The sequence below is a fragment of the Hesperophylax consimilis genome, chromosome 18 (assembly GCF_061612785.1).
Source record: "Hesperophylax consimilis isolate HC1 chromosome 18, BYU_Hcon_1.0, whole genome shotgun sequence".
In the NCBI taxonomy this organism is placed as follows: Eukaryota; Metazoa; Arthropoda; class Insecta; order Trichoptera; family Limnephilidae; genus Hesperophylax; species Hesperophylax consimilis.
The window spans coordinates 6046623-6059755 of NC_142853.1; the positions used below are offsets into that span (position 1 = coordinate 6046623).

General features: G+C 33.9%; 2 protein-coding genes across 3 annotated transcripts; one reads left to right on the forward strand and one right to left on the reverse strand.

The window, feature by feature from the left end:
* Positions 1–224: 224 nt before the first annotated feature.
* Positions 225–2787, reverse strand: mdu (mitotic spindle positioning protein meduse). Its single transcript, XM_089642258.1, has 2 exons — positions 2587–2787; positions 225–2294 (listed from the first exon to the last, which is right to left on the reverse strand). Exons 1-2 carry the CDS (start codon positions 2611–2613, stop codon positions 1392–1394), a joined length of 930 nt encoding a protein of 309 aa, XP_089498384.1. The 5' UTR covers positions 2614–2787; the 3' UTR covers positions 225–1391.
* Positions 2788–3194: 407 nt separating this feature from the next.
* LOC149415288 (mitochondrial import inner membrane translocase subunit TIM44) lies at positions 3195–10902 on the forward strand. 2 transcript variants are annotated; one of them, XM_089642260.1, is made up of 6 exons: positions 3195–3322; positions 3486–3584; positions 3869–4160; positions 4738–4844; positions 7097–7315; positions 8905–10902. In XM_089642260.1, the coding sequence occupies exons 1-6, from the start codon at positions 3320–3322 to the stop codon at positions 9490–9492; spliced, it is 1308 nt and encodes a 435-aa protein (XP_089498386.1). In that variant the 5' UTR covers positions 3195–3319; the 3' UTR covers positions 9493–10902. The 2 variants fall into 2 exon arrangements, with proteins under 2 accessions (XP_089498386.1, XP_089498387.1); XM_089642261.1 differs by having other exon boundaries at positions 3212–3322; positions 3489–3584.
* Positions 10903–13133: the final 2231 nt, after the last annotated feature.

Here is a 13133-nt window from a genome sequence, read left to right on the forward strand (position 1 = left end):
AAGTATAAGTAATATTTAGTAGCCTGCGTCACGTCTCAAAGAATACACCTGAAACATTATACGCCAAAGTAAAACAAGGTGGGCAAATAATTACCTAGATTAGTTTATCTACAATTCAGTACCATATTGGTAAGAGGAGAATTCGTTATCTGGTATCTGCTCGTATCAGGTCATATCAGCTAGCTCATAAAAGGTAGATTGAATATTGAATAAAAAACAGCAAAAACAATGTACAAAGTTTATTCTTACTAAAATATAATAAATTACTTACAAAAATATTTAATTTATCCTCTGCAATGCGACATTTTATTCGTGCTGGCCTAATTTTAACTGGTTTCATGTACATGTGTGTAGATAAATAAAGCCGAAGTTATGTAGGGAAAGTTCAAGTTATTTAAGCGTGAACCTTGAACCCATTCTAAAGGTTTTTTTCTCGGTCAGAAGTCACCCAATCTTCAAATTATTAATTTTGTATCAGACTCTAACAGGTTTCTTAAAAGAATAGTAATAAAGAAAAAATATATGAGCATATTTATTTTTCACTATGTGAATGTGCGAGTTCCCTGATATATTTTGCGATTATTAAATAAAGTCTGTTATTGAAGGAATAATATTTCACCAAAGCTGTATGAGTATGATTTCGACATCAATCTTATAATACATAAAATGAATAATCTCACTGAAAAGTTTGATTAAAAAATAACCGTGTATATAGATAGAAATTTATTAAAAAGTTATAATTTATGACTTTTTTTTACCAAAATTTCAAAATCTAAACTTATCATACAATGGTTTGATAAGAATGAAATGTATAATAGATACACATAACATTGGTTTAATTTTTATATCGAAATAAATACTAAGATTAAAGTTTTGTAGATAAATAAGTATATTCAAGTAAAGTATTATTTCTCGATAAACAATCGAATGATTAGATAAAATACATTATTTGAAGAACAGCTTAAAAAAATTTCACCTACAATCAGTTTATCTAAATTCAATTAAATGGCAAATTTAATGCAAACCTAAATTTAATAAATAACACTTTTCCGAAGTTCGGATTTTTTATCGTACGTAGAATATATTAATTTTCTCTTAAAATTAAAGCACAAGTAAGGAATTGTTGGAATTTTATAAGTGGTATTGGCAGACTGTAGATTTGACCAATGGTGTGAACATCGGAATGTTTCAAATTCCAAAAAGAAACATAAGTAAAGAATGGTCAACACTGAAAACAAAAATCAAGCACTTGTCAATAACTGATTGGTTACAAAACCAGAACACTGATAGATTTTAACGTATTTTTGATCACTTCGATTTAGTACGGAAAGGAATACATTCTATAGACCTAGATATAGCTTTGGAATAGTGGATGGACTCGCTTAACTAATTCAGGCAGCGCCGGACTCTTTAACGGACTGTTTCTTTAAGATTAGGTTCTCCCACTGAGCTATCAACTTGGTAGAACTAGGCGCCAGGTTGCTGTCATCGGGTCCCAGATCACACAGCTCTGCGAGGGATTTAGCAGGCTTCATGGAGCCATATGATTCCGGTCCAGATGTCTGCAAGGGTGAAGGAGATCTCGCATCCCCCATTGCTTCGTAAAGTTCTCCGATTGACTTGGCTGCCTTCATTTTTCCAGGCATCGGAATGTCTTCTTCGGATTCGGAATCCGATTCCTTGTCACTAAGGTCCAGAGACGAGAAGTCTAGCTGGTAAGTTGAAGACTTCTTGCGTAACCTTTTCAGTTCGTTCTCCCTATCTTTTAGGTCCTTCAGTTCCTTCTGGATCTTCTCCTCAACTGGCACGAAACCTTTTCGGATTGCTTTTCCTTCAGATAAATTGGCGTTAGACATCAGCGGTGGAAGCAAAGGCTGGGAAACGAACACTGCCTTTGTTGACACAGGTGCTATGGGGTTGTTATTATTGTTTCCGTTCATCGGAGACAGGCTCAATTTGCCCTTCGAAGCGATAAACCTCTGCATGATTCCCTTTTGTCCAGAGGTTGGGGTGTATCTTCTGCTGGTAGCGTAGTTTCCGCCGTTGGTGTTGGAGTTCAGAGTTGGTGAGCTGTTTATTAAGAACGGGGTGGACATGGCCCGCATGATCTGCTTGGGATGACCATTCGCATCACCGTTTATGTGCCCATTCGTGTGATTTACGTCCGACTCGATGTCCGACTCTGACATTTTACGTGCGAAAGTAGGATGAACCTTTCTGAACTCATTTTCTCGTTCGGTGACTTCGATGATTTCTCGTTGGATTCTGGTTAGGGAATCGTCCTTCACGATAGACTGAAATAAAACGAAAACAACGATGTGAAAACTATTGCGCTATTTTTGAACCTGAAAATGGATCAAACAATAAAATAAACACTATTTACAACGAATTTCCAAATCATTAAATGGGAAAACACGCAGAAAAACTTTACGAATCTAAAACTGAACGTGAAATTCAAATAGAGTAGGTACGTAAACATTTGAGATCATTATCTTAATCCAACAGAACGGTAAGTAGATCAGAGAATGCTGTTTGAACAATGGTACACTTGGAAATTAGCACGTTACATAAAAAAACTTTGCATACCTCTTCCATTGCTATAATATTCCTCATCAGAAAGTAACTGCCGAAATGTGCGATATTCCTACTTCACTAATCACGAATAAAAACTTTATCACATCAATAATATACGTCGAATAATTCACCAAGATAACACCGAACAGAACACTTCCACCGCGAGAGCGTTCACACACCTGTTGTAATTGCTGACTGCCGAGAGCTTCAGGTAAAGGTATTTGTTATGCTTTTACCAAATGAGTGAGAGTGCAATGTAAAATTTTATTCAACGGAGAAGAAAGAGATGCGAGATTATTGTTTACGATAACTTTATTACCGACAGATACAGGTAACGTTTTGCTTCTTGTTTTACAGGTAACGCTAGGTGTCGCTTTTATTACCTTATTGACTCGACACTGATCCTAATTACGTGATTGCTTCTATTTTCCCGCAATAAGATAAGAAAATGTATAATATTTAAATAACATATTTAGAAAATCCACAATCCATATAACATAAAGTTTTTCCCAAATCCGCTACAGCAAAAGTAAATTTTAGGCAGGTTACCCCGAATTTCAAATTAAAAAAACATAATTATTTTAATCTGTTGGCAATTTGTGAACAAGTATGTATGGCAACACTGGCAACTGGCAACACTAGAGGCAGTGGAGGCCGGTTTTGGATTTTTGAGCGCATGAATTTTGACAGCATTATGAATGATTTATGAAAAATTGTGATAAAGTAGTGAAATTAAATATATAAAATGGTAATTACAGTAATATACTTCTTCTCTGTTAGAGATATTGTTTCATAAACTCTATCCCAAGGTTGCGTCATATTAAACGTCACTTCGAATACAATGAGGTTATGCAAGTTACAGGATTTTGTGAAATTTTGAAAGGAAAATGACTTTTGGACTTTATTTTCAGCAGCATTGTCGACACGTCATTAAAGGCTATGGGAAGATTACTTCCAGCCTATCCAACCACCATGGCACAAATTTACCCAGGATGTCTTCCCAAATTATCGTAAGTCAACTTCTTTTTACCCTTCGCCCATTTAAAAGGTAACTAGAATGAACATTGGTTATTTCCTTTTTAATTGACTTACATTCATACTTCGAGAACTATTTTAACGCCCAGGACTGTTTTGTTGACATTTTGATATTCGATTTTATTTAAAACCAAATTTCATTTCAATGATATAAAATACATTTTCTTGTTGGTGTACCTAGTTTTATTAATTACTGCACCATCTCTGGGTGCTGCATTCTTCTGTTGTATGTTATAAAATAAATGAATATATTTTCCAGGCAACTCAGTATTCCACCAGACGCCCGGGTTTCTTTTCCCAGTTTATTGACAATATCAAGCAAGACATCGCCAAGAATAAGGAGATGAAAGACAGCTTGAAGAAGTTCAGAGCGGAAGCCGACAAGTTAGAACACTCCGATGCTCTGCAGGCCGCCAGGAAGAAGTTCCAGACTGTGGAGTCTGAGGCATCCAAAGGCGGGGAAGTCCTCAAGGAGAGGTTGGAGGGGCTTAAAGGAAAGATGCAGGAGGTTATGGATGAGGCGGGGAAGTCTGATATTGCTAAGAAAGCAGGTTAGAAGTTGTGCTTATTTGTTTGTTTTATTCTTTTTTATCATACTTTTCATTTCCTGTTGGAAATTTGAGCAATACGTGGTAATTGGCAACATTCGAAATATTGAACAATGTTATACATATAATAGAAAATTTAAATATGATATCTTATGTTTTAGTCACATAAGGGTAAGGATCAACATATACCGAAGGCACTGGGTAGAAAAGTCCCACAATGGCTGCGCTGCCAACCATAGCCAACTTTACTTTTCTGTGCAGGGTCTACAACAATTGGTTTATGTCGATTCCTTACTGGACTGTGGGACAGTGTGTTTAAGGTCTGCATATATCATGCATTTAATGACCATTTTCATACAAAACTTCTTACCATGTATCTGTTTTCTCTTCATTAGGCTAATGATGTCTTCAAGGCACATTTTGTGTTTACCATATCTTAAGTATATAGAGTTGTTCTTTTGTTTATAATATTTTGACCTTGATTAAAGCCTTTTTAGGCGTATAAATAAATGCCATAATCCCTCTGGCTTCAAACAGCGGGGAGAAATTATGCCACTAATTTAGTTAATTTGGTTACCAGGACAGATTTCAGAAGGAATAGGTAAAACTGCGAGAGGAGTGACTGATTCAATTTCTGAACAAGGTCAGAAGTTTGGAAAAACTGAAGCTTTCAGACACATTTCTCAGGTATGTAATATTTTGGTTTATAAATGTCTTTTTACCCTCTTGGAATATTATGGTTGATCATTGTTTTTAGATTGAAATATCAACTTTTCAAATGCAAACCTAGTTACTAAATTTTGGGTTGCACTAAGACAGTTTCTTAAACATTAGTCTGATATAATACAAATATTATCTTTTATTTTTTTATCTACATAAATAAAAATGTAAATGTAGGTTTATTCAAAATCTCTGCAAGTTCTACACTGATTGTTTTTAAATACCTTTATTATATAGATGTCACCATAGACATATGAATATTAGTAGACCTGTCCTAAGCAGTGGCGGCTCGTGACTTTTGGGTGTACTAGAGTGCTAATATTTAAAAAAAATGGCATTTCTGATGTTGTTATAGCTGAAAACGATTTTTAATTTTTTTTCGAAAATCGATTTTTTGTATGAAGATTTTCAGGAAATTTCAGTATAGCCGTGCGCCGCACGGAATTCCTGAAAATCTTCATACAAAAAATCAATTTTTCGAAAAAAAAAAAAAAAATCGTTTTCAGCTACAACAACATCAATAATGTCATTTTTTGTAATATTAGCACTCTAGTAACACAAAAGTCACGAGCCGCCACTGGTCCTAAGTGATTAAAAGCGTATTATCCCCACTCCCCATACCGGTTCCATTGGAGCCGGCTGTGCTCGCGTATGGCCTCAAGTGAATTTAGAAAACGTGACGTCATCATTCTTGTGCGAACTATGGTCGAGGCATCATCGGTTCATTTTACGAAATAACACGGCTAAATGTTGACTTGTACTTTGAAAACTTGTAAAAATAGATGTGAAAAAGAGAATAAACCCAATTGTCGTATTACATTCCATATATAAGCATTATTTTACTTTATTTTAAGCATATTCACATCGTATAATATGAATCAGTTGTTACTATCACATCGAGAAACGTCTGGACGCGAAACACAAAGCTGGTTGGTTGCTGGGAAGTAAATTATGAACATTTATAAAAGTGTCTTAACTAAATACTTAAACGAAATATTCGACTCTGAAAATAGAACCGAATTTTTTTGCCGAATTTGGACTTCGCATATTTGTTCATAACGTGGCGAGTAATTTGCGCTCCCATGTAAAAATGTCTATTCATTCAAAAGCAGATTTTACTTTTAAGAAGTAAATGGTGATATTATAATGCGAGATGCCTATTTACTGTCAGATTGATTTATTGACGAATCACAGTCAGCTTCACTCCCTTCGTTCTTCAACAGTTGATTTTACCCCTCGCCATTATCTTCTCGTCTATTTATTTATTTATTTATTTATTTATTTTAGGAACATTAACAGTCTTAGTAATATAATATACATAAGAGAATAACAAAAAACAGACCAATTATTAATGTTCACAGATATATATAGAAACATAAAACTAACCTGCAAACGATAAACCTATAATAATAATTCCTATGTCTGTGGATGTCACCTATGACAGTTTAAAACATGCTTTTTTAAAAAAAATAGCGCTATCTGTCAGACAAACATTTAAAAAAAAAAAAAAAACAGCACCATCTGTTGGACGTAAAAGCCACACGCACTATTGTTTCTCTATCTTCACAGACAGACTGAGCCACAACAACGCGTGGCGGGGTACAGCTAGTATGAAATATATATTAGATACCCAAGTCTTGGATTGTCAACCAAGAAAGATCAAACATCAACAATTTTATTAAATCCTATTATAAGCATATATTTCCAATGCTACGATGCTGATTGTGTTTTATTTTAAATGCCACATTGTGTTGTTATTTTTGTTTTTATTGCAAACTGCTTATATTATAAACCGCGTCTGCTCTCAACATAGGAGTTTTTAGTAAGACAGTCACAGAACGTCACCAATGAAATGTAATTAATAATGTTGAATAAATAAAAAACAAAAATGTTTGTAAAATTTTTAACTACGAACTGTGTAAATGTTGATTCTCATAAATAATTTGATCCAAAATAGAATTTAAAATTTTTGGGTTAACATTGTAAACACACAAATAGATTCATTTGAATTAATGCTTTTTAAATTTCTAAATAAAATATTATGTTTTTCTTTTATTTTCACTGCCAATCAATTTGATCATCTACCAGTTACTTTTACTCTCCCGTTAATACGTGTTCAGACTTCTGTTCATCTTATTTATAGGTAAATTGTTAGTAATTTTACTTTTTTATGTGTGTCAAATTATCTCTTTAAATATATAGACTTTTGTTCATTTCAGGCAACGGAAGCGGTGAAAAGCGAAATCAATACGCGGGGCATTGAAGGGCGAGTGTACGAGTCACCAGTCCGATTGCGGAAACGTGTCGACACGGACAGCGCAATGGACGAGAAGGTGTATGAAGCCAATGACAGTGCCACCGGAGTGGAGCTGCATAAAGACTCCAAGTTCTACCAACAATGGCAGGACTTCAAAGATAACAATCAATACGTGAATAAGGTAAAAAAAACTTATCTTGACCAACTATGTACAACTAGCACAAACTTCGGGAGGTGATTCTACATGTAGTGCAAGTAAAAAAGATAAAAGTAACGTTTTAGCATACAAAAATATTTTTCCATAGAAGAATGTAGCGGTAGCTACTAGAAGGTTCTGGAATGTTGATACAAGCAACCCGTATGGCATTAGAAGCTGCTAGTAAAACATTGAATGTACGGCGCATTACCTTCCTTGCGATTTGCTGGTTTGTTCTCGAACAAGTGTATCCTATATAAAGCGGTCACATCGAGGTACCTTAGTCAGTCAGTTTTACAAGTTACCCCAGTACAAGCGCCCGCCGCTAACTGATCTGGGCGGCCGGACCCTGTGCCGTGTCCCGCTCTTACCTCATTGCGCCGCCATGGGCCATGGACCTGTGTTGCACAACCTTAAAGGAGAGGCTACAAATAATCATCAATTCCTTGGGATTACAACAGCGTCTCGGCCTTGTGACATCTTCTCTGGCCTGCGCCCCCAATGCGACTAGGCCCTGCGACATTTTCACTGGTCTGCGCCTTAGCCCTGCGACATCTTCGCCGGTCAGTTAGGATTAACGGGTTTGGAACTAATTAACAATATTAGATGTTAGAGCTCTACAGATCTAGATATAAACTTGATAGTATGAATTCGGTATTAACACTGCGCTCGGTTTTCAAGAGCTTTTCTTTTTGTTTTTGAAAAATAATTACCTGCCAAAACCATTGTTGAATTATAGGTTTGTAATTAAGGCAAAAACTGTGTACAGGGTATTTAAAAAAATAACTTCAGTCGACATTATACATAATATTAATAATGATTGGATCATTTCTACAGCGTTTTCGTGAGAAAATCACCTTTAGGCCAAGACATTATCATATTTGCCATGTACAATTTTCGACGTTGATGTAATGTGAAGTGACGGATATGGCTCCTTTTACTGAAAAAAATGGAATATACAGGTGTGCAGCTCCTGTTATCATTTAACCCTCAGGCATATTCTATTCAGTATTTCCACTTTGCAGTTAAATCCAAATAGTATGAAAATTTCTGAACTTATTCGTTAACTAAAAACTGTACTTAAGAGACGATGAAATACGCTTTCAAATTTTCCTATTAGAAATAAATATATAGTTTTTTTAAATATTAAAATTTTAAATACAAACAATAAATTACTGACAACGAAAAAAACAAAACACTTCCATATTTTATTAGGCAAATGTATTATCGTCATTTCATATTAAAATAATTAGTAAAAAAAATTTTTTTCAAATCTCGGTCGGAACCGTTAAGTTTTATGGATTTTTCCATACTAACATTTCAACTTTTGTACCTGGAGCTACTTTGAAATTTCGAAAAAATCATTTTTACTAGTATGTACTATCATGTGGAATCACCTCCCAAAGATTGTGCAACTTACCCCTGGACATCCTGTGTAACCGTATTAAAGTTAAAATTGCTGAATTTGTGAATTTGCCAATCACTGCATAAAACAAGAAAATTCTATTTGTCTGATCGTGCTTTATAGAAATCAAGTACTGTGCATATTATCAATGTATTCATTTTATTTACAGGTTCTCGACTGGAAAATCAAATATGAAGCATCAGAAAACCCGGTGATCCGTGCATCACGTCTTCTCACTGAGAAAATGGGGGACCTGTTTGGAAACATCTTCCAGAAGACGGAACTCTCCGAAACAATGACTGAAATCTGCAAAATCGACCCTTCATTCGAACAAAAGCAATTCTTGAAGGATTGCGAAAACGACATCATCCCAAATATACTAGAAGCCATGGTGCAAGGGAACTTAGAAATTTTGAAAGATTGGTGTTACGAAAGTGCGTACAGTGTCATCGCGACTCCCCTAACGCAAGCCAAACAGTTAGGATATTATTTAGATTCCAAGATTTTGGATATAGAGAATGTAGATCTTGTAATGGGGAAGGTGATGGACCAGGGTCCTGTTCTAGTGATAACATTCCAGTCACAGCAGATAATGTGCGTGCGAGACTCCAAGCACAACATCATCGAGGGGAGTCCAGATAAGGTCATGAGAGTCACCTATGTCTGGGTGTTGTGCAGAGACCCCACGGAGATGAATCCCAAAGCCGCTTGGAGACTGCTAGAACTTTCTGCCAACAGTACTGAACAACTTGTGTAATTAGGAAATTGTTAATTATTGAGTTGTTTTAAGGATAATAATATCTAGGAGTCATTACAATGATCTTACTTGTTGTTACTTTTGGTAGAAGTGTTTGTCTGTTGGACCATAGTGTGAATGTTGACACCTTATTAAGTGAGCATTTGAAAATACACAAGTAATTGTATTTTAATTTAGCATTAATGAGGCACAGATTATCAGAATTATCTTTCTATGAAATGTATGGAAACAAAACTAAATGCCAGCCCCTCAGGCCTCTGGCGTATTTTCTGCCAGAAGGTCGGAGTATTTTCACTTTACAATAAAATCCAAATAAATCGAATTTTTAGAATATCCAAAAACTATTTGAAAGGTGGTGAAATACGCTTTCAAATTTTATTATTATAAATAAATTTATAATTTTAGAAATATTAAAATTTTGAATAATAAAAAAAACACACATTTTATTAGGCAGATGTACTCCAAGCGTTATTATCATCTCACTTTTTTTGTTATTTCAAATAAAAATAATAAAAAATTGCAAAGTTTAATTTTTTTTTTCAAATTGCAATCTGAACATTTGGTTTCGTAGAGGTCATACATTTTAATTCTTTTGTGGTTAACTTCTAGATTTGAATATAAAATGTGATGTTTTCTCTTTCTAAGACCGTTTAGGTCATATTTTCTAACTATAGCGCCCTTGAGGTGATTTTGCACAAAGATGGAGCTATACAAATCATCCAAATATTATTTAGGGAGATATACATACAAAGCTATGAGACCAACAAGCTGTTCCCAAAAGCAAACAAATTAGCCTGAGGGGTTTAATTTCTTCCACTTCATATGGAATTGTTTTTAATGTTTTTAGTGAATTTTTCATGGTATTCTATTCTACCGGGATGAAGTGATTGTTCATGTTATTCTATTCTATCTTGATGAAGTGAATATTGTTCATGGTATTCTATTCTACTTTGATGAAGTGAATATTGTTAATGGTATTCTATTCTACGTTGATGAAGTGAATATTGTTAATGGTATTCTATTCTACCTTGATGAAGTGAATATTGTTCATGGTATTCTATTCTACGTTGATGAAGTGAATATTGTTCATGGTATTCTATTCTACCTTGATGAAGTGAAGATTGTTCATGGTATTCTATTCTATCTTGATGAAGTGAATATTGCTCATGGTATTCTATTCTACCTCGATGAAGTGAATATTATACATGGTATTCTATTCTACATTGATGAAGTAGAATATTTAGAGTACAAAAACACTGAAAAATTAAAATGTGTTGATGTGGTTTTAAATGTTTTAGCCGGTTAGCATTTTATAGAAATGATTAAAAATACCTGACATTCATGTTTCTTTTTCCTGTACATACTTATTTCAGTTCTTTTACATTATTATTTAATTATTTTAATTTCTTCCACTTCATATGGAATTGTTTTTAATGTTTTTAGTGAATTTTTCATGGTATTCTATTCTACCGGGATGAAGTGATTGTTCATGTTATTCTATTCTATCTTGATGAAGTGAATATTGTTCATGGTATTCTATTCTACGTTGATGAAGTGAATATTGTTAATGGTATTCTATTCTACGTTGATGAAGTGAATATTGTTAATGGTATTCTATTCTACCTTGATGAAGTGAATATTGTTCATGGTATTCTATTCTACGTTGATGAAGTGAATATTGTTCATGGTATTCTATTCTACCTTGATGAAGTGAAGATTGTTCATGGTATTCTATTCTACGTTGATGAAGTGAATATTGTTCATGGTATTCTATTCTACCTTGATGAAGTGAAGATTGTTCATGGTATTCTATTCTATCTTGATGAAGTGAATATTGCTCATGGTATTCTATTCTACCTCGATGAAGTGAATATTATACATGGTATTCTATTCTACATTGATGAAGTAGAATATTTAGAAATGATTAAAAATACCTGACATTCATGTTTCTTTTTCCTGTACATACTTATTTCAGTTCTTTTACATTATTATTTAATTATTTTAAAATGGTACTAAAATTGCTTATTTATTTGCTTTAACCTCTCTACCTAATCATAAACATGTTCAAAATTGTTAAGCTTTAATTTCATGAAATTCAGATTTTATTCATTGTTATAATTTGCGTTTTGATGGATTTCTGAAACTTTTTCTTACTACTTCTAAACATGCTCCCAGTTCCCAAACAATGTTGATATGTTACGTAAAACGTAATAATTATTATATTATCATGTATATTTTGTTACAAAAATGTATGATTTTAATATTGAAAAACACTAAAATGTATAAAAATGAGTAAAAAGTGCAATGAATAAATGTGTTTCTTTATTTTAGTGACTTAAATAATAATCATTTAAGTCCATTCTACAAAGAATTGAAAATTCTCATAGGACGGGTTGTTTCCGAGAATATGAAGAATTTATCAAATCTCAACATTCATTTTTCGGGTTCTGTGAAAGTCCTATTCAAGTTCTGTTATTAGATCATTTTAAGCTAGTTTCTTGACAGAACTGAAATAATAACAGAACTTGAAAAAATCTTTCACAGAGCTTGAAAATTAACATTGAAATTTGAAGAACTGTTCAAATTCTCCGAAACAACCCGTCTTAGTATTGCTCTGGTGGAGGCCTCTATGAGGATTGAAACATTGCTTGGTTTGGCTTAAGCTCTGTTTAGTGAACAGGTCTGAATAGTCAGGTGCTTTTTCTAATGATGCAATAATAAACAGTGTTGTCAGTGTCACATAAAAGATTATTTTAATTGCCGGCAACCCGGGCGTTTATTGCAATAACATAATCAAAATTACAAACATTAAAGTAACCCGCTTCACTAGAAAATTTCTGTTCTGAGGCGGGTACGATTGACACTGATTTTACATTATTTCTTGATTTTTTATTACAACTTACCAAAACGGGAGTTCTACACAATCCTTTAGGTTATCTATCTGTATACAAAACCATAAAAATGAAAATGTTTGTGTGTTCAAAATCTTAAATCTCCAAAAATTCTTCACCGATTGCTTTGAAATTTTGACACAATGTTGCATTCGAATATGCATGCGTTTTTATATACCTTTATTATATTGATGTCACCTGCGACAGGTAAAAATATGATTTTTTTTAAACAGCGTCATCTGTTGGATGTAAACGTAACACGGGATATTGTTTCCTATCTGCACAGATAGACTGTGCCACAGCAAAGCATGGCGAGGTACAGCTAGTTTAGTGGGTAACTAGTAAACACTGACAGTAACTAAATAATGCAACAATAAATTACATACATATTCGGCCGGACTCTCTTGATCTATCAACGCTGTGCACTGCAGTGGGTAGTATGGATTCATATGTCTGTCACGGTAACCGGATAAATCATCACAATTATAATTCATTACATCTTTAAAAAGTTATATAAAGTCAAGGAAAGTGATGAAACAAAAACTTTATTAACTGGGTTATGTAGGTTAGGTTAGGATAGGTTAAAAAAAAATTTCTTCATTTCTAATGACTTTATATCACTTTTTAAAAGTGTGTTGAATTGTCACTGTGTTGAGTTATCATGGAACCGTCTGTCACTCCTGGACGCACTGACCCCCTAATTCCTACCCATCACTCGGTACCCTTTTCCTTCCCAGAATCCTCTCTCCT